Source organism: Saccopteryx leptura, chromosome 5 (genome assembly GCF_036850995.1).
Source record: "Saccopteryx leptura isolate mSacLep1 chromosome 5, mSacLep1_pri_phased_curated, whole genome shotgun sequence".
NCBI lineage: Eukaryota > Metazoa > Chordata > Mammalia > Chiroptera > Emballonuridae > Saccopteryx > Saccopteryx leptura.
Window position 1 is genome coordinate 131,896,953 of NC_089507.1, and position 22,267 is coordinate 131,919,219.

The following is a 22,267-nucleotide window of genomic DNA, read 5'->3' on the forward strand; positions in this document are numbered from 1 at the left end:
GCCAGTTTCTTCTTGACAAGAATAGACAAACTGCTACGAATCCACATCTTACCTTAAAAACTTCCATTGGAAGTGGAAACTTTGCAGCATCAATAAGGGATTTTTCCAGAGTATATTTCCATTCAGAGGCCATCTTCAAAGGATAGATTTCTGTATCAACAGCAAACACATAAGAGTTAAAGGACTAAAATGTTCTAGGGCTGGTTCTCTCTTGAAGTTAATCTTCCCAGAATTTCATGATACGCAGGTATACTCAGCAACCATAAAAATTCACACCCTGCCCGCCATAAAAGGCCACCTGCTAAAGGGATTTTCTGAAGTTAAGTAGCAACTCGAGATTCCGCTTTCAGAAATGAAGAATAAACTTAATAGGCCTCTTCTTCAGGGAACATTTGCATGCATTCTGTTGGCATTCTGCATGTAACTTAATGGTATAAATCACATTAGCAACATCTTCAGTCATCCACTGTCCCAAATTCCGTATATTACCCGGGAAGTAATGTCCACTGATGAAGAATTTATTACCTGATAAATAGCTCAACTAGAAACAACTCTCGCTAACATTTTCAGTTATTATAGCATCTTTTTCACTAATTCTCTAGGCTCTCGTATGCTAAAAATAGTCCATGTAAGTCAAAAATTATTAAAAGGTAAATTAAAATTTACCAAGCATGTTCAATATTTACACCTGAAATGTTGCTAACACACCACATGCTGCCCACAGTTTTCCCCAGGCAGTGGGGGGGAGAGGGATTTACGAATGGAAGTTACACTGTGTGAATGCAAAATTAAAATAAAAAATTGGTTGAGCACTGTTTGTTTCTCACTGATTGCTGAAACTGCAGGGAAATTTTATAATCTGATCTCAACAGATTTAAGACCTTATCAAAACAGGATGTGCAGAACCACTCACTTGAAGTAGATAAGTTTGTATCTTTCCTATATCAACCCCGGCTACCTCAGACAGACAGGATATGAATATGAATCTAGCACAGTTAAAAGGCAACATTAAATCTTTGTGGCCATATTTTTAATTTCTTGCAAGTCTGCTTTTTAGCACGGAACCATATATTTTGATTCTCCCACTTCCAACCTCACCTTGAGTGTGAAGCCCCTGTGTTGTAGCAGTTTACTTAGTCTTTTCAGACTACCATAAGTATGGGCGGGCAAAGTGTTACCAGAACCGGCCATGCTCTGCCCACTTCATCCACTGCCACTAGGCAAAGGCTCAAAAGAGGTATTAATGACAACATAGGTCTAGAATCCTTTCTAGCATTTCATATATACTCTTCTACTTCTGAAAAAAAAAAATTTTTTCTAATTTGGCATTTTTATGTCAGAACAAAAGTAGAATGTGAGTCTTCTTAGGAATATCAATCACATTTGGGGGAACAGAGCCAAGCCCCAATAATACCTCTGCAGAGAAGGAATCATTGATTCTTTCCAGGTGAGAAGGGGGAGCTGTGTGAGAAATCACCTATCAGAGGGCCCCACAAAGGAGAAAAAGGGATGAGTCACGGAGACCCATAAATTGTCCCACACAATGTGGAAGAAACCCTCAGAGTGCTCCAGCGGTTTAGCTGGGGGCATGGCACCAAACTGTCAGTGAAGGGGGGCAATTTTGAGGCCCAGAGGATGCCAACTGTAGTCATTCAACAGGGCATGGAGGTCAGCAACAGTCCAGAGCCTGGACCTCCCAAGGAGACAAGGACAAATTCACTTTTCCGGGACGACACAGGGAGCCCCACCTTAGCATGGCAGTAAAAGGGGAACCAAGTCACAAGAGATAACAGTGACTTCAAAAGACAAGAGCAACAACAGAGTCTGCAGACACAGAGGATGACAAAAAGGGAAGAAAAGGTCTTCCGTGCCGATGCCCTGCGCTCCTGCAGCCTGTCAGGCAGGCCTCTGGGCGGGGAAAGACAGAGCAGAGGGTCAAAGAAGACTGGTTAGAAAAAGCTACTCAATGTCAGAACAGTGAAAACCCAGAATGGACAGGGCTAGATCCAAACTACCAGATCTGAGGGAGGTGACGTGAAGACCCAGGTCATCTCAGATGCTCACAAGACATCCTGAAAGCTAAGCCCTCAGCCACCTGATGCCTCTCTTCCACCAAACCAGAGACGAATGTAACAAGAAGTCCACTGCAATGGACTGAATATTTTCAGCCCCCCCTCCCAACCTCTATGTTGAAATCCTGCCCTCCAAAAGTGATGGTACTCAGAGGTGGAGCCCTCATGAGGGATTAGTGACCTTACTAAAAACAAAAACAGAGAGCTGGCCTTCTACCATGTGAAGACAGTGAGAAGACAGCCAGCCACCAGCAGAAAAGTGCCTCACCAGACACCCAATCTGCTGGTGACTTACTTGATCTTGGACTTCCAGCCTCCAGGACTGGGAGAAACAAATGTTTATACAATACATCACCTGTCTGTGGTATTTTGTTATAGCAGACAGAATGAACTAAGACACCCAGATTCCACATGAATTTTGTCTCTACCCTACAATCTTATTCCTTGTCTTCTTTCTGAGGATAGTAGATCCTATTTTTGTCTTCTTTTGAGAATATTGAATCTTAATATGGAATCGAACCCCACGGCAAGGCACTCACTCTTCTCTTACAAAGTGAAAATCAAATTGTTTTGTCAATATGCCCAACCACCTGCAAGATTTAACCTAGTCATTTCAATAAGCAGAGATCAATATTCCATGTGTGTGTTTCACTAGATGAGCAGCACATGGTTACATTGGCAAGTTTATGGACAATAAATAGCACCATTAAAAGAACATAAAATATTTTCTTAAAATGATTGTGTTACAGGTAATTTAATAGAGTGTATCGTGTATTCCTGTTTTTGGGAAAGTCATAAGCAATTAAAATCTATCCTGATTCATCTTTAACTAAAAGCCTAAGTGAAGAAAAATGATGTGATCTCCCTCTGCGCAACTGTTTGGCAGGCTGATTCAAGCTAAGTCCTGTGAGAAGATGAAGTTCACAAAATCAGCATCTCACAGCCTCCAAGTGAAGAAGGCTTCAAAGGGCAATTCCTTCTTTTCACACACCCTGCAACCTCCACTCCTTTCTTTTCTACCAGATTCTGACCAGTGAGGGAAGATGGGAAGACTAGTCTAGGGTTGTTAAACAGACACTGGAAAGTTTTATGGGCTGGAGGTTTATGTCCTCTCAAAACAGATGTGTGGAAATCCTATCCCCCCCCCCCCCCATGTGATGGTATTAGGAGATGGTGCCTTTGGGAGGTAATTAGGTTGCATGAGGTCACGGGGGTGGGGCCATGATGAGATTAGAGCTCTCTAAAAGAAGTGACCAGTAATATTCTCTCTTTCTTCCCCACCTGCTCCCCAACACACACACAAAAGAAGAATAAAGCAAGAATAAAGAACGTGAGAATAAAGCAAGAAGGAGGTCATCTACAAGCCAGGAAGAAAGCGCTCTCCAGAACCCAACTGTGCTGACACTTTCATCTTTGACTTCCAACCTCCAGAAGCGGGAGAAGATAATTTGTGTCATTTAAGCCACCAATCTACAGCATTTTGTCATGGCAGCCTGAGCTGACTAACACAGAAATCAACAGCTCTTTCTGGACTAAGGAAAGGTTCAGACAAAAAGGATTTAAATTAGATGCAGAAATTTGCTGATTCCAAGATCTATCTACAGTAAGACAGAAAAAAATAATGTTTTTAAGGTTGACATAATATTTTGAAAAAATATATATAGTTTAAATTAAAACTCAAAAGGTTTCATCTCCTTAGCTTCTGCAAGAACATATATGACTTACCTTGCTTTATAAACATCAAGAAATATAAAAGCAGGAGTGGCCTTCAAATGGCCTGACCTCAATATGGTGGTACAGTGGACAGAGCATTGACCTGGGACACTAAAGTCCCAGGTTTAATATCCTGCGGTCATTGGCTTGAGCACAGGTTCACCAGCTTGTGCACGGGGTCACTGGCTTGACAATGAGATCATTGATATGACCCCATGGTTGCTGGTTTGAGCCTAAAGGTTACTGGCTTGAAGCCCAAGGTTGCTGACTTGAACCCAAGGTCAATGGCTCAGCTGGAGCCCCCTCGATCAAGGCACATATGAGAAGCAATCAATGAACAACTAAAGTGATGCAACTTTATGCTTCTCATCTCTCTCTCTCTTTAGCTCAAAAAAATATTCTTTTTCCTTAGAGAACCAAATATAACCATAATACCCTGGTCACAGATTGAATACCTAGAAATGTCAGATGAGGAGACTGAGGTTCAAAGAAATAGAACCCCTTGCCCAGGGGCCCTGTAGCTAGTGACAGAAGCAAAAGGAGAAGCTAACTTAGACACCACCTCCAAGTCCATGTTCTTTCTACTTTAGCAGGTTTTTCCAGCTTGTGTCACAAGTGGAGACCCTTTTACAAGTACAAACACTTTAGTAGACCTCACAGACCATATTCCCATGTATTTCACATGTCCTAGTGTCAACACAGGAGCTAAACAAGAAACCACATGAACAAAGAGCAGCACTACTTGCTCTGTTTTCAAAAATTCCCCTAACACACCAGGAGCAAGGAGGACAGTATAACCCACATCATTTTGGGGGTGTCTTCATGCTGGACTTTCCATTGCAAATTCCTTTCCAAAGCCCCTTCCATTTCTTTGGCCCCTAGAAAGTGGACTTGGCTGGTTCCTTCCTTCCCTATAAACATAGCCGACATTTTATCCAGTCAATTCATATCAGTCAAATATTTACTGAGCACCCACTATGTGCCAGGGACTGAGCCAGGTACTGGGAGACAGCAGGGCAGAAGGCACAGAGTGAGTGGTAAGTCCTCTCATGGTATGGTTGAAGGCATGGAGCGGGCATGGGCCACACCAATAGCATTCTACAAAGGGACATGATTGTATGACCACACAACAGAGGAGATCAGCTGCCGGAAAATGAGTGCGAGCATTGGGCTGCGGATACAGGGCAAGAGAAGCTCTGCCGTTTGCCTTCCACTCAGCATGGAAGAGAAGGCACCGCAGGACTGCCGGCCCTCTCCTCACAAAGGCTGAATCACTGTGGACCTTAGGAAGCTCCTGCCCCCTTCATGACTATTGGCATTTTACCAGTTTCTCTTCCCTTATTCTTTGTTCACTGAGGCTGGATTCAGCCTATTCCGGCTGCACCTGCATGATACCAGCAGCCATGTGTCCTCCCATCCCTAAGCTATTCGCTCTGATTCACAGCAGAAAAGAAAGGCACAGTGACTATAGGTTTCTCACTGGTGGACTGTGTAAAATCCACCACCTCTTCCTGGAGTCCTGAACACTAGCTCCCCTCGCTCCTTCTATTATCTATTTCTCTTACCTCTATTTGCACTGAACAGTTGAAAAATACTGTGCCCCTTTAAAAAGTAGAAAGAATAAAAGTGAAACTAAAGGAAGAGCTATGATTTTTTTTAGCAACAGTGTTGGTGTTGGTGCACAACAACAAGGGCATTGAGAGCAGGGAAACTCACAAGGGCTTACCTCAAAATATGCCTCCCTTTCCCCAACCCTCCAATTCTGCTTCCCACCACCAGTTAAGGGTGTTGGGAATAAAAAAGAAATAAAGCCCTAATATTGTCTATACAAGTCTGAAATTTTATTCCCACCTATATTTCAGTTAAGGAAACAGTGCTACCACATAAGTTTTACAAGTCACACTGGGACTTGAAATTAATTCCCACAAACCCACAGAGTACTGGGTTCTGATACCATGTGTAGACAGCGGTAATAACTGCCTTCCTGGGGTATCGTTCTGCTGAATAAGGTAACACAATCCAGTTTTCATCTTGTAACTACTGCTTTTGAAAAACTAAAAGTCACATTTTAAGTATCTTTTTGCCTTTTATATTCTTTGCACACATAACCTTTCTTGCTGACAATTTAAATGTTGGGAAAATAATTTCTTGATGAGGAATGCCTTTGCCAAAGTCTTTAAGAGATCACATAAACTCTTCAATGAAATGGACACTCATGTCCAAAAAATTACTAAGACAAACACAATTTATTCTTACCTTATAAAGACATCAAATTATGTAAAAGAAGAGAGCCCTCATCTGCAAATATTTGCTGAGTTTCTACCTTGACACGTTCCATTCTTGCTTTGAGTGCAAGTCCCATGATTTCATGGGAAAGGGACATTTTAGAGAACTTAAGAGGTTACTAGTAGTCCTTCGCTTTGCTATAAATTTTTACACTGGCAAATATATGTTTCTCCTAAAATTTATAAAGCAATTAGGTACTAAGCTAAGATTTATACACCCAGCTTTCCACACAAAGTAAATTTATTCTGAAGCATTATGAATCCCAAAGCAAGCATGAGTTAGATCTCCCCTCAGAAACCGACAAGCGCTCTGTTTGTCATCAAAGTCCAAACTTACTCAAGGTGTAAATGGATTTCTTGGCTGCTTCTCAAAACGTTGACAACAATAATACTCATAAAATACTGTGTTACATGTCTATACTCCTGTCATATTTAACACAAATGCAAATACATGAGATACAGAACTAGGAAGTTTTTTTTCAATTAAAGCCCTTGAGTGACAGAAAAAGGAAATAAAACTTCTCAGCTTCACTTACTCAAGACTGAAAAACAGTGACAACTATTACAGGAAAAAAATCTCTAACAATTTTAATAAAGCAAAGAGCCAAGTCTTTGCCTCCAGTACACCAAAAAAATTCACCAAAATGAAAAGCAACATTTCTAGGAGAAATGTGTATTTCTCCCTTGGCATCCTTAACTCCATAAGAATACAACATTTTTCTTCTGAGACTATACATCGAAAGTTTAGTGAGGCCAGTAAGGGGCACTGTGGAAATGGAATGGGCAATGGACCTGGGATTTAATTACAGTGCCTCCTCTCTACAAGATGAGTGACCTCAGACAAGTACCTTAAACTCAGTCTCAATTTTCTCTGCTATAAAAGGAAATATTCACACCAAACATGCAACACTTTCTTGGAATCAAAATAAAAAACATAGCAGATGTAAAATCACCTGGCACATAGTAAACATTCAAGAATTATTATTTTGTAAACACTGAGATTATTGGCCAGTTAGGTATGGCAGAAAGCATAATGCACTATTCTATGCAATTAAGACTAGGGAAAGTCACTTGGCAGTGCATTTGAAGCTAATTAAAATCTTCAATATGTCAGGGCAAAAAGCATAGTAGGATATTTTTCTCTTTGCTATTTCCAGGTAAGAACAGATTATATATAATGATAAGCATTTGGTTTGGAAATTCATATGTATGGATGTTTGTATGTATGTATGTATGTATGTATACATGACTGGATGGACAGGTAGAGATTTGGGAACCTCCGTGCAAGATTATCAAAATCACCAAAGAAAAAGGAAAATATAACCAAATCCCAGTCTACTGTCTTTCATTTTGAACCAGTGATTCCAAAGGAAGTAGATAGATCACCTCCACATACTCCAACACACTTTCTCTTTTTAGATCACTAGTAATTGAGGTCTTGAGTTTTGTTCTCTATAGAAAGTATTCTTAAGTTAAAATGCTTAACATTCACATACTCAAATGTACAAAATACCACAGAGTTCATAAATTTTCCATAGACACATCCAGAAAAATAGCACATCTTTTTCTCAAATAATTCAGAACAGCAAAAGCTTCAGCCCTTACCTGAAGGTGGGTCCATTCTGTATTTATTCTCTTGACACCAACCAACTGGTCGAAGTCTGTAATCCAAGTAAAACAACCACTGGTCATAGGATTCAGTGTCCTCCAATCCCACATAGCGAAGGCGTAATCTTCCTCCAACATTTTCAATCACACTAACTATCCAGTACTGAAAAGGGTTCTGAGAATCCTGAAGTTCTATTAAGGAATCAACTGTAATGAGGTCTATAGGGCCTTTCCCTCGCAGAGGCTGTTTAAACAGAAGCAAAACTCCTTATTTTAAACTTTATTTTAAGGTTCTCATGGAAACAGATGACAGCAGAGATAATATTTTTTCACACCATCATCCAAGCTATTGGCAAACAGTCTGGTGTTTCCCTCCACCCCCATCTTTTCCACAGCCCTCGCTCCCTCCCCTTCCCTCTCCTCCCACACACACTTCCATTTACCCAACTCTATCCAATGACAAAAATCACAAGTCAATAGGAAATAACAGTTTGTGCTAAGTTCTCACCAAACAAATCACCCTTCCCAGAGAAAATTGCATTTGTTAAAAATGAGTATGCTTTTAAGAATTATACCCAAATTTGCGCTGAACTAAAAAAGATGTGGTGTCAAAATGTCTATTTTTCTAACAGATACATCAAACATGGGGATGCAAGTTTATACCAGACTCAACAGACATGTATCTGGTGGTCTCTGCTATAATAAGCAAGACCCTCTCACACTTTGATCGAATGCATAAAGCATGAATATGTGTAGATGACATGTTTAATACACAATAATGACACACACTAATTAGAACATTATGTAAAGTTATTTTTACATTTAACCTGATAGTTGCTTTAGAGAATATATGAAATTATTGCCCTATCTAAGCAAACTTCTTAGCATGTTAGCATATGAAAAGGGTGTTTGTTCAGCCAATCTTGTAAGCAAGTGTGCTTAAAATAAAAAACCTAAACAAGTAAGACAATTTGTCCATTTACAAGGGTGAACAACCATCATTTTGTTTTGTTAACCAAACAATTATATCAGTAGCTATTAAGATAAACAAATACACCAAGCAAAATCTTCACAAAACCAAACTCAATAACCCAATATATTAGTGGCATTCCAAAATATCAAAGGAAACTTATGGTTAAGGTTAAGAGAATAATGATATTGTCAAAATCCACATTATATTCCTTGTTTTTCATTGTGTTTCCCCTTTTTTCAGGGGCATTCTTCAAAGAGATTTGGTAACTCAATAATTATTTATAACACAATACATTTCTCTTCCTGTTCTACTATAGACAGTAAAAGTGAAATGTTTCATCACAAAATTATTTTCAAATAAACCATCAATATTTCAAATTAAATTTTTTTAGTGCTTTAAATTACCTTAATCACATTTAAATATGATTAGACATTTATCCTTGTGTTAATTCAATTAGTACTTAACACATGTATTTAAATCTTGGGGTTATGCATCTACAGTGGAATGGTTAATAGACCCATTTATCAATATACTCCAAAACTATATTAGAGCCTAAATATGCTTAGTTTCACCTACACAAAAGTTATACTATAAGATTTTATTTACATTCACTAATATAGGACAGAGGCTGAACTGCACAGGATAGTGAGAAAATATTCTAACATATTTAAAAATGTGTTCACATAGAAGCAAATTAATTTCCCATTTATTGACTATACCACAGATGAAGATTATTCAATGCCATTAGAATCATTAACTTGAGTAAGTTAAAAAAAAATAGGAAGTTAGGCTCTTTGAATATAGATACCTGTGTATATGCATGTACCTACAGAAGGATATATGCAAAGATCCCGTTAGATTTGAGCTCATGTAACTGTGATGCTTCAGACATAGAATAGCTGTAAACAATAATACATACACCTTCCAGGAGGTTAGCAGGGGCTGTCCGGGAACCAGTCAAATCACGAATGAGAAATTCCGTCCAGTCTGTGTATTTTTCTTTGATTGCTGGTGAGACAAAGGAGAAAAAAACATACTTCAATACCACTTGAGTATCAAATAAACTTAAAAGCACAGCACTTTGCTATATGTATGCTATTTCAATGCTTCTCTTAATTTTAAGCACCATTCTTACATACTAAAATCACAACAACAAATTTGTCAACAATATGTGACTTTATACCTACCACATGCCTAGATTTTGCTGGGCATGATGGCGATTAATTAGGTGGCTCTGAAGTCTTACAACCTACTCAGAGAGTTCTGTAAACAACAAAGATATTTTAAAGTATGTAATTTAGTTGGTTCCAAGAAGAAAGAGATTAATGAGGGCTAGAAGAATCAGAGAAAGTTTCCCAGATAAGAAAATAAAACCAGGCCCTGTATTATATAAAAGTTCATAGAAGTAGAAAAGAATAAGAAGGAAGAAGAAAGAAGAAGAAAAAGAAGAAGCAGCAGCAGCAGCAGGAGGGGGAGGGGAGAGAGAGGGGAAGGAGGGGAGGGGGAGGGGGAGGGAGAGGGGAGGAGGGAAGGGGAAGGAGGGGTAGAGGAAGAAAGAAGGAGGAAGGAAGGAAGGAAGGAAGGAAGGAAGGAAGGAAGGAAGGAAGGAAGGAAGGAAGGAAGGAAGGAAGGAAGGAAGGAAGGAAGGAAGGGAGGGAGGGGGGAGGGGGGAAGGGGAGGGGGAGGGGGGAGGGGGAAGGGAGGGGGAGGGGCAAGGGGGAGGAGGAGGGGGAGGGGGAGGAGGGGAGGAGGAGGGGGAGGAGGGGAGGAGGAGGAGGAGGAGGAGGAGGAGGAGGAGGAGAAAGAAGAAATTTTCCAATGGAGCAGAGCAGTGTATGCTAATGAGAGTGATGAAGGGAGGGAGGAAAGGAAGACAGTGCAGTTCCCACCAGATCCAGCACCATGGGAGCACAAAGCACTGGAAAAAAATGTTAGGTGGTAGAATAAAATTATGGAGAGCAAAAAATGTAAACACAGATGATCATCACAGGAACCATCAGCATATAATGAATCTGGCCTATTAAAAAAAAATGGCTTGAATGGATACAAGAGACTAATGGCAGGAAAACCGACGCAGAAGCTACTGCAGATAACTATATACAAGTGGCAGGGTCCAAAACAGGGGTGACGGCTCTGAGAAAAAGGAAGGAATGACTCAGAGACATTTTTGAAAAAGGAAATATTATACTTTCAAAACCACTATTCTATAAGTCTTCAAAACCCAACATCTGAGAAAAATGTAACTTCTTAGCTTTATCTCCCAAGCTACAGATCTCTCCACCCTTTGTCAGTTACATCCACACCCAGGAAGGCCATCAGCCTTCCCCAGGCACCAAATGGTTCACAGAATCAGTAATAGGTGATTACATGCCCCAGATTCCCATCCACCCGCACAGTGATTCTGACCTTCACATCACATAAAGAGCCAGCGAGCCCCAGTACTGCCTGGATACATCCAATACTTAGCCTTTCTGAAAGGTTCAAGACTCAAGTGGTGTACAGATTGTTTAAGTCAGCGGTTCTCAACCTGTGTATTTCCGAAGGCTTTAGGCGACCCCTGTGTTTTGGTCGTTCGACCCCCACTGGGGTCGTGACCCACAGGTTGAGAACCACTGGTCTAAGTGTTTCAAAGGCACGGCTCAAAACTAAAGGAACAGAGTTATTACAAAATAACTCTCCCCATCATGGTGAGGTGGGAAAAACCAAGTCATGGTGTGGGGAGGGTCTGGGCTCTGCCATCACTGGCAATATGGTATTGAGTAATTCATTCAATTTCTCTTATCTTCTATCTTCTTCAGTACAATTGCACTTACAACATTTTCTTATAGGATACTATAAGGATTAAAAAAGACACATGTAAACTGGGCTGTACCAATGGAGTGGGGGGAAGTGAGAGCCAGGAAGTGTTCTGACTACAGGCATCCAGTTAAACCCTGTGATTTTCAGCCCCACATGGGACTCCCACCTTCCTGGCATTCAAAGGCCTCTGCCCACCCACCCCCCCGAGGGACAGTTCAGTGGCAGCCCCCACAATGTTCTAGTAGTCACCAAGACTTCTTCAAGTTACAGGCTGCCAGAAACATTTTGAAATTTCTTTTCTGTGCTGGTCCCTCTTCAATTCTTTCTTGTTGTTGGTTTCGTTATTTTTTTATTCCTTTACTGGCACTTTAATGGGTCACTGGAGGAATAAGAGATAAGTAAGAGTGCTCAGTCCACTGAATCTCCTAGCTCACAAGAGGACTGAGCCTTTACAAGATGTGAGGGGGCAGTCTTTGACTTGTCAGGAAAACATTTTTTAACACTGACTTTGCTAAAGAAAAGAAGAGGCAACAGTGAATGTTGAATTATAAATGGAAGCACTTACACTTATTATTAAGAACAAAGGACTACAGAATCCCTTCCCTTAGAGGTTTTTAAAAGACAGCCTACATTAATTTTTCAGAGGGTTTGAATTAAATTGTTCCTACAAACAGAAAGATTTATCATAAAAGGATTCAACAAAATTGATAAGCTCCTACTATGGGAAATAGACCTCATTACATACTACTGGGATTCAAGCATATTGATATAAGTATTCCTGTCCTTAGTAAGTACAGTCCAGAAAAAGATGAAGCCTGTGAGGAATGTTTTATAACTTACACATACACGGACACACATGCATTCCTCAGCACTTACCATTCCCTGATTACAAGGAGTTTCACTTTACCTTTTTAGGACTCTTTCAGTTGTATAAATATCCTTGTATAATCACAAAAAGTAGTATCATTACATTGCTCTGAAGAATAGGATTCAACAAAGACATTATCTAAGAATTGTTGGAAGCAAATGACAGACTTCTCACAGTGGTAACAAATTAGGTTAAAAGTAAAATAAGTGGTATGTACCTCAGAAAATTCTGTATAATCAAAACATTTAATATTTATGCTATAATTATTCAAACCTTGGACAGTATTTATGCAAACCCTTACAAAAAAGGCCTTTGCTACTTAACATTCTATACATTATTATGAGTCCGTATGTAACTTTATTTTTTCATTGATTTGAGAGAGAGGGAGAAAGAAAGGGAGAGAGACAGAGGGAGAGGCATCAACTCATTGTTCCACTTAGTTGTTCCATTTTCCTGTGCACTCAGTGACTGCTTCTCCTGTGTGCCCTGACTGGGGATGGAACCCACAACCTTGGTGCATGGGACAATGCTCTACTAAGCCATCTGGCCAGGGCCTGTATGTGACTTTTAATGGGCACTCTTTCATTGAGTAATTCTAAGAATTGAACAAGACAATAAATATAAACTTCCCTGTAGTTATCACTCAGGGAAGTGTACATGATCAAAAAACCTTAGTAAAAAGTGAAGTGCTGCTTGATAATGCAACCAATTATTCTTTCTTTAATGCATTGAAATACTTACATAACAGGCTAACATTCCTTTTAGAATAATGTATATGAAATATCTCAAACTAAATTTGTAATTATGAGCTAATAAGTTCTTACAATCCAAATTTAACTTTCACTAAACTTGTAGATCAGATCATGGATACAAAATGATGGGCATGGGTATAAAAATCACAATAATGCATTAACTTAAAATTATAATTAGAATAAAAATTCCATCCAGGATATGATGGCACTTTTTAGCCTTCTAATCTCTTAATTTTCCTTCCCTAATTTGGGTATTAATGTTAATATTGTTATCATAATCACATCTTGAAACATTGACAAACTGGTATCCCACCAAAAAAAACCTACCTTACGGAAAATAATTCCTAATGTAACACTGTTATGGGATTCCAATTTATTTTTAGCTTCTATTCCTGTTTCTTCACATTATTATAAAATCCATCACCCATTATTATAAAGTAGTAAAATACAATCTCTCTGGCTAAATTTAGCAATAATATCTTAACACAATAGGATACACGGTGTACAGATCATTTATTCCAGTCAGTAGCTGATATTTTTATGAGAACAAGATCAATAGTGAATAGCTGATACACAATGCTTACATCAATAAGAATGTTTACACATGCAGCTATTTATACTTATATTTAATCGATACTGCAGAGTACACTATAGTTCCTGTAGTCTACATTTCTTCCACTTCCAAATCAAACTTCTGTTCTTGATGTCATACACAAACATACAGAAACAAAAAAAAACACTGTTGAGACAGTAAGCATAAAGCTCACAACTTAAACTAGATTTCGTCACACATAATACAAGCTAGCTTAAGCAGTAGCTGCTTTACAACTTTATTTTTTATCAGTAACTTATTCCTACAATTCATACAAGCTATATATTAATAAAAAGTAAATGTATTCTTTTATTTTTTTAGTGAGAAGCAGGGAGGCAGAGAGACAGACTCCCGCATGTGCCCCAACCAGGATCCACTCAGCGAGCCCCCTATGAGGTGATGCTCTGCTCATCTAGGGCCATTGCTCTATTGCTCAGCAATAAAGCTATTTTAGTGCCTGAGGTGAGGCCATGGAGCCATCCTCAGTGCCCCGGACCAATTTTCAACTAAGCCATAGCTGCAGCAGAGGAAGAGAGAGAAGGGAGAGAGGGAGGGGTGGAGAAGCAGATGGTCGCTTCTTTTGTGTGGCCTGACCAGAAATCAAACCCAGGATTTCCACATGCTAGCCAACCCTCTATCACTGAGCCAACAGGACAGGGCCAAAATGAATTTATTCTAATAAATTCTTATTGTATTTTATTATACCTGTTTAATTTAGGCAAATACCTCAGTAAATATCATTTGCAGTAATGTATTGTTGAGGGAATTTTTGAAAAATGCATAACATTGTTTTGCCAGTTCCTCAGTATGGTATCCAATGCCGTCTTGAGAAGTAGCAGCAAGGACAGCCCTCATCAGGGACACACAGCAGGTGAAGTGGTGCCTGCCTGTGGATGCTCCCTCCATGGCTGTGGCTCCTTTAAAAACTACCCACTTCCAATCTTCCTGCCCACCTTCTATTTCTGCCTCATTCTGCCTCCTCATCTGTGCCCCTTGAAAACTAGAGCATCTTATAACAGCAGCATTAATCAACAAACAAAGAAAGAAACGCCCTAGACCAAACCATCACCTACAAGTTCTAAAACCACCTTTCCTTTTTAAAAAGTGTTCCTTGAACACTTTTTTTTCCGACAAATTAATACTTTGCAAAGAAAATATATCTCTCCACCCACCATTCAACCCAGTCAACTTCCACCCCCTCCACTACCAAACTTCTGAACTACAATTGTCTCCACAGACCTTCATATCTGCACACCAATGCCTTCTCAAACCTTCCTTTGATATTTGACACAACACTCCACTTCCTCCTTCAGTGTCCTCGGTGGGCCACCTCTACTCAACTTTTGATGATTCAGTATTGCTTAGAAATTGGACCAGGGCTGGATATCCATTCTTCTCGTTTGGTGGTCTTTCCATGAATAATTTTATCCGTTCACATGACAACTGCCAATTTCTCTCTACAAACCAGACCTCTTTTCTGAGCTGCAGAATCACAAATTCAGCCATCTGATTATCAGTAAGGTTCAGAATCGTGACATTCTGACAATTCAGATTTCTTTTTTGGGAGCTTATGATTCATATCCCTTGTTCATTTTTCTGTAAGTATTGATTTAAAATATTGATTTGCATGAGCTCTTTATATATTATATATTAATTCTTTGTTAAAATAGCAAAGCTCTTAACTTCATATATGATATTCAGCATGAGTCTTTTAAAAGATGACATGAGAGCATGTCACTCAGCCACTGAATTTTAGAATAAATTTCAAACTCCTCAGCCTGGCTCGAAGTCTTGCATGACAACATGATTGGGTCCCTCTCCACTAATCTTCCTTGTGCTCTCTACATAGGTTTTTCTAAACTCTTCTTCTAATGGGCCCCATTAGGGCTTGCACATCCTCTCCATTCTGCACAGAAACACTTTCCCCCAGTCTCTCCCCAATCAACAACTCATCTCACCCATCACTTCCTCCCTGACCTCCCCTAACTTCTGTATCCCTTCCTAGAGTCTCAAATTCTTTCCCTCCATAAATTTGACACAATTTATAACTACATGTTTTTATTCACTTGTCTCAAGACAGTCCCCACCTGACTGCCCATTTATGAAGCTAGGAACCATCCACGCCCATTGTGTCACCTCTCTGTCCCCAACAACTACAACAACTGCACAGAATAGGTGTTTAAATTCTTGGCACATGAAGGAAGAACTGACAGATTAGATAGTTTTAAAAATTCTATCTGTTTCACTAATCTTTTGTTGAACTAGAACTTACTGAATTCAGATGAAAAACCACTGTTACCATGGATATCACATAGCCCCTTCAATAAAATATGATTAACTGAACTGCACACTACCAGCATTCACAAATGAACTGTCATTTCTTTTTGTTGTTTCTTTCATTTGCTTTATTTATTTGTATGATATAAATTATCACTTAAGGTTTTAGCTTCAGTATACATAATCCAAAAAGCCAAAGATCTGCCTATTTAATTCAGATGGCACTATGTGGTCTTATATGGACAGACAGTTAATATATACTTCTCTGGAGTTCTCCTTCTGAGCGAGTACACTATAGGGGCTCATTAGGCACACTGATACTGCTCATTTTAGACAAGAGCATCACCCAGAGATTAAAGAAATACAAGGTACTACACATCCATACTTCATCCCAAAGGAACCATCTCTGCTTTCTCTGAAGCTCTCCAGAACCTCTTAGAATCACCGAAGACTTATAACACAAAAACCACACAAATATCAACTATGACTTTCTGAAGGCACAGCTCACATTACTCTGCATCCTATTTCTAAGATAAACAGCTTCTAAAACTACTGTATTAGAATAAATTTAAAATCTTATCATCGGGAGGAAGACAAGATGGTGCTGGAGGAGACAGACGTACCAACATCCACCTCCCAGAAACAAAGTGGATTACAAACTAATTTTAAGAACTATCATCTGGAAATACCAACTTTGGACTAAACTAAGAGGACTCTTCAACCAAGAAACACTGAAGAAGCCACACTGAGACTGGAGACGCCAAATCTTTTTCTCTTGCAAACTACTACCTTCTGTATTTGATCCAGTTAATAACACTGTTTTGTCTTTTTCCAAATAGCTCCAGATATATGGAAAAGATGTATATAGGCGGATGGGGATCCTCAAACCCCTCAGCAAGATCTTCTGAGCATGGCCTTTAAGATACCAAGAAGCAGAAAAAGCCCAATAGAGATCAGGGGAACTACCAGCTTTTAGTATATGCCCTTAAAGGCTCCAACACCCCAAAGGGGTCTCATAGGATACCATCTGGGTCCTGCTTCAATAGTGGAAAGGAATGTCATTGAGCTAAAGCCTGCCAGGCTTACATGCCTTTGCTGTGAGGAAAAAGGGACACTGGAAGGTAGGCTTCCCCCTCGCTCCTCTAAGGGAGGGTTCAGTCTCTTCCAGCCCTGCTCCAGCCACCTATGACCTAACCTTACCCAGAATGCTGGGGTTTGCCACTGAAGGCTGAAGGTTCCCAGAGCCGTCGGCCCCATCTACAACACTGTGGACGAGCCTAGGGTATTTCTTCCAAGAAGCAGGTAAACTGATCTCATTTGCACAAGGGCCACTTAACTATGTCTTGCCTGAATAGTCAGGCTTTTTATTCTTCCCTTGAAGATCTCTGTTGTGGGTGTTGATAGTCCTATTTTCTGCTGCTCTGTTTAATATATAGTGTTTCCTTTATTCCTCCTACCTCAATGCCCCACTCATATTTCAGGCTGGGACCTACTCCTAATTTAGAGCTCTCTTTCCCTCTTTTGCCAACTTCTATTATGAATCTACCTTTGCCACCCAGCTTAGTGTATCTCAAGGTTCTCTTTATCAAGCCACAGTCACAGAGCCCCAGGGAAAAGCAACCTGGTCTCATCTCTCCAAGCAGAGGAGAACAGAAGCTCCATCTCCACACATGCTGCAGATAGCTTTTCCAGTCTACCTGAATCATTACCATTACCAGCTAGAAGCAGCGGTCATTGGGATTTGGACGTGAGCTGCAAAGTATAGAATTGTGACAACAATTCCAGTGCCATGCGGACTTTTCCTGGATGTGGACTTTTCCTGGACTCCTGCTCCTTGTGACAGATCCTAACAGACTGAACTGGGGTTGGGTTGCATTTTTCAGGGATTTGGCATGGTGTTGGGGCCAACTTCGACTTGGTAAACATGGTAAGGACTCAACACTTTTATGGATTCTTGCTGTATTGGCCAAGAGTTTACTTAAAGGCTTTAATCACTGTAAAAAAAAATAGAAGACTGAATAAAGAAGATGTGGCACATATACACCATGGTATACTATTCAGCCACAAGAAATAATGACATCGGATCACTTACAACAAAATGGTGGGATCTTGATAACATTATACGGAGTGAAATAAGTAAATCAGAAAAAAACAAGAACTGCAGGATTCCATACATTGGTGGGACATAAAAACGAGACTAAGAGACATGGAAAAGAGTGTGGTGGTTATGGGGGGCGGGGGGAGGAAGGAGGGGGGGAGGGGCACAAAGAAAACTAGATAGAAAGTGACGGAGGACAATCTGACTTTGGGTGATGGGTATGCAACAGAATAGAATGACAAGATAACCTGGACATGTTTTCTTTGAATATATGTACCCTGATTTATTGATGTCACCCCATTAAAATAAAAATTTATTTATAAAAAAAAACAAAAACAAAAAAAAACCCTTATCATCGCTTACTAGTAAGAGATTTTTATCAAATACAATCTGGACTTTCTCTCATTTTTGCACATTTTCTCAAATTCTTAACTAGCTGCTAATATCTCACTTTATAGACATTTGTGCTACTGCTTTAAATGTTTTCCTGATTTTGAAAAACAACCTTCCAACCTGACCCTGCAGTAGTGTAGTAGATAGAGCGTCAGCCTGGGATGTCGAGAACCCAGGTTCCAAACCCCACGGTCACCAGCTTGAGCACGGGGTCACAGGCTTCACAGGCTTGGGCATGGGATCATCAACCTGACCCTATACTCACTGGCTTAAGCCCAAAGGTCTCTGGCTTGAAGCCCAAAATCATTGGCTTGAGTCTAAGGTCACTGGCTTGAGCAAGGGGTCACTGGCTTGGCTGGAGCCCACCCCCCATCAAGGCACATATGAGAAAGCAATCAGTGAAAAACTAAGGTGCCACAACTCTGAGTTGATGCTTCTCAACTCCCTCCCTTCCTGTCTGTCCCTGTCTATCCCTCTCTAAATCTCACTAAAAAAATAAAATAAAATAAAAATAATAATAATAATAACCCTTCCAAAGAGTCTGCCACTTTTTATTCTCCACTAGGAAGAACTTCCTACAGGTCTCTTGTTAGATCACACCGCAGCAGAACTATCAAAACTGAACTGGCATGTCACAAAAGTTCAAGGCTTTAAGTTCAATGAAATATTCTCATAGGTGACTCTCACATACATACACACTTGACTTATTTCTTCTTATAAAGTTACTTTCATTTCATTGCTGCTACAAAATGACTTCCATTCAAATTTCTCCCAATGCTCCCTTAGGTGTATGTTCTAAAAAGAAAGAAACAGGTTTGCATAAAATTTACATTAGCACTCCCTTTTTATTTACCTAATTATCATGAATCAACATATATTTCAAAAATTTTCACCTTGATTTCTGTGACGGTTGAGATACTTAGTCAGATGTTTCCATGAGGATGCTTCTAGAGGAGATTTATATTTATGTTGGTATAAAGCAGAGTGCCATCCCAATGTGAACAGACTTCAGCCAATCAGTTGAAAGACAAAGCAAAAGATTGACCTTCCCAGAGGTAATTATGAGAAAAGTCAAAGAATTAAATAAAGAGATAGTCCATGTTCACAGAAAGAAAGACTCAATATTGTCAAGATGTTATTTCCTCCAATCTTGATCTACAGAATCAGTGCAATCCCAAATAAAATCCCAGCAAGCTATTGAGTGGATATTGGCAAGCTGATTCTAAAGTTTATATGGAGAAGTTAAAGATCCAGAATAGTCAGTCAATATAGTACTGAAGGAGAACAAAGTGGGAGAACTGGCACTATTCACTTTAAGATTTACTCTAAAGCTACTGTAATTAAGACAGTGTGATGTTGGTGAAAGAAGAGACAAATAGATCAGTGGAACAGAATAGAGAGTCCAGAAACAGACTACATACATACTGTCAACAGACTTTTGACAAAGGAGGAAACATAATATACGATACAATGAAACAAAGACAGTCTTTTCAACAGATGGTTCCAGAAACTGGACATCCATATACAAAAAAAGAACCTACACACCGATTTTACACAAAAATTAGCCTTCTGAAAAATAACTCAAAACAGATCACAAGCCTAAATACAAAATGCAAAAATATAAAACTACTAGAAGAAGGCCCTGGCCAGTTGGCTTAGTGGTAGAGTGTCGGCCCAGCATGTGAAAGTCCTGGGTTCGATTCCTGGCCAGGGCACACAAGAGAAGCGCCCATCTGTTTCTCCCCCCTTTCACTCTCTCCTTCTTCTCTATCTCTCTCTTCCCCTCCTGCAACCAAGGCTCCATTGAAGCAGAGTTGGCCTGGGTGCTGAGGATGGCTCCATGGCCTCTGCCTCAGGCGCTAGAATGGCTCCAGTTGCAAGGGAGCAACACCCCAGATGGGCAGAGCATCACCTACTGGTGGGCATGCTGGGTGGATCCTGATTGGGCACATGCAGGAGTCTCTCTCTCTGCCTCCTCACTTCTCACTTAAGAAAAATACAAAAAAAAATAAAAAATAAAAAACTAGAAGATAACACAGGAGGAGAAAACTTAGATGATCCTGGAACGGTGATGCCTTTTAAACTACAACACCAAACATGATCTGTGTAAAAAATGTTTGATAAATTAAACTTTATTAAAATTAAATACTGCCTGACACCATGATGGCGCAAGTGGATAAAGCACCGACCTGGAACACTGAGGTCGCTGATTCAAAACCCCCGGCTTGCCCGGTCAAGGCACATATGAGAAGCAATTATGAATTGGTATTTCCCGCCCCCCTCCCTTTTCTGTCTTTCTCTCTTCTAAAATTAATAAATAAAATCTTTAAAAAATAAAAATTAAATTAAACACTGCTTCTCTGTGAAGGATAATGTAAAAAGGAGGAGAAAAAATATTTGCAAGACACAAATGATAAAGGATTGTTATCCAAAATATACAAAGAACTCTTAAAACTCAACAAAAAGAAAAAACAACCTGCTTTTTAAAAGGGCCACACACCTTAACAGGCTGCTCACCAAGAAAGCTATAAAGATGGCAAACAGCCCATGACAAAATCCTTCACATCATATGTCATCAGAGAAAAGAAATGAAAACGAGATACCAGTTCACACCTATTAGAATGGCCAAGATCCAGAACACCAACAGCAACAAATTTTGTCAGGGAACTGTAGCAGTATGAACTCGTGTCTGTGCCATTTTTCATTCTCACCAGCTTGAGAATGAAAAATGGCACAGCCACTCTGGGAGACAGTTTGGTAGTTTCTTACAAAAGTAAACATACTCTTACCATATGATCAGCAATTGTGCTTCTTGGTATTTACTCAAAGGAGTTGAAAATGTATGTCTACACAAAACCTGCACCATGTTTACAGCACAGATTTACTCACAATTGCCAAATCTTGAAGCAACAAAGATGTCCTACAGTAAGCAAATAAACAAACTGTGGCACATCCAGACAAGGAAATATTATTCAACACTAAAAATAAATGAACTCTTAAGGCACAAAAAGGTTTTAGAAGGACAGTAAGTGCATGTTACAAGTGAAAGAAGTCAATCCGAAAGGCTATATACTAGATGATTCCAACTATATGATATTCTAGAAAAGGCCAAACCATGGAACTGTAAGAAGTGTTTGCCAGGGGTTAGTGGAGAAGAAGGGATGAACAGGGGGAGTACAGAGGATTTTCAGAGCAGAGAACTACTCTGTATACTAATATAAGGATGGATACATGTCATTATACATTTGTCCAAGCCCACAAAATATGTATCAACAAGAATGATACCTAATATAAACTATAGATTCTGTGTAATGATGCTGTCAATGTAGGGTCATCAGTTGTAACAAATGTACAACTCTGGTACGGGTGCTGATAATGTGGAAGGCTGGCATGTATCAGGGGAGTGTGTGTATAGGAACACTCTGTACAACACTCTGTACCTTCCTCTTAATCTTGCCGTAAACCTAAACCCTAGACTGTAAATTCCCTAAGGACAACATGCTCTATCTTATCATCATTGTTTATCCTAGTGCCTAGCACAGAGGACCTAACAAATGTTCCCACACAGCTTTCAAAAGTGAAACAATTTATCATACTCTCTCTAACCCAACAGATGTTAGGCACCACAATTCTGATTAGAAAAAAAAATCGACTTGAGTGTTTGTGACATAACAAACACTGAGCCAATCACTTTCGCATACAGCAGCTCAGTTACTGATTCTCAAAAACTATTCTCATTCTCATTCAACAAATAAGACTCAATGAGACTTAAACACACGCAGACAGTTGGTAACAAATATACAGAAGAGTGTATTTGGAAACCTATGTATTGTATAG

At 39.7% G+C, this 22,267-nt stretch overlaps 1 protein-coding gene across 7 annotated transcripts in view; it reads right to left on the minus strand.

The window, feature by feature from the left end:
- SFMBT2 (Scm like with four mbt domains 2) overlaps positions 1-22,267 on the minus strand; it is a 259,063-nt gene that overhangs the window by 129,393 nt on the left and 107,403 nt on the right. For 6 of the 7 annotated variants that reach the window (XM_066384911.1, XM_066384913.1, XM_066384912.1 and 3 more), the window contains 3 exons: positions 9,571-9,659; positions 7,676-7,922; positions 53-150 (listed from right to left, as the gene is read on the minus strand). In XM_066384911.1, the coding sequence (XP_066241008.1) occupies positions 53-150; positions 7,676-7,922; positions 9,571-9,659 (434 nt within the window). Of the gene's footprint in view, positions 1-52; positions 151-7,675; positions 7,923-9,570; positions 9,660-9,838; positions 9,915-22,267 lie in introns of all 7 variants that reach the window. The other variant, XM_066384914.1, reaches the window with a different exon arrangement.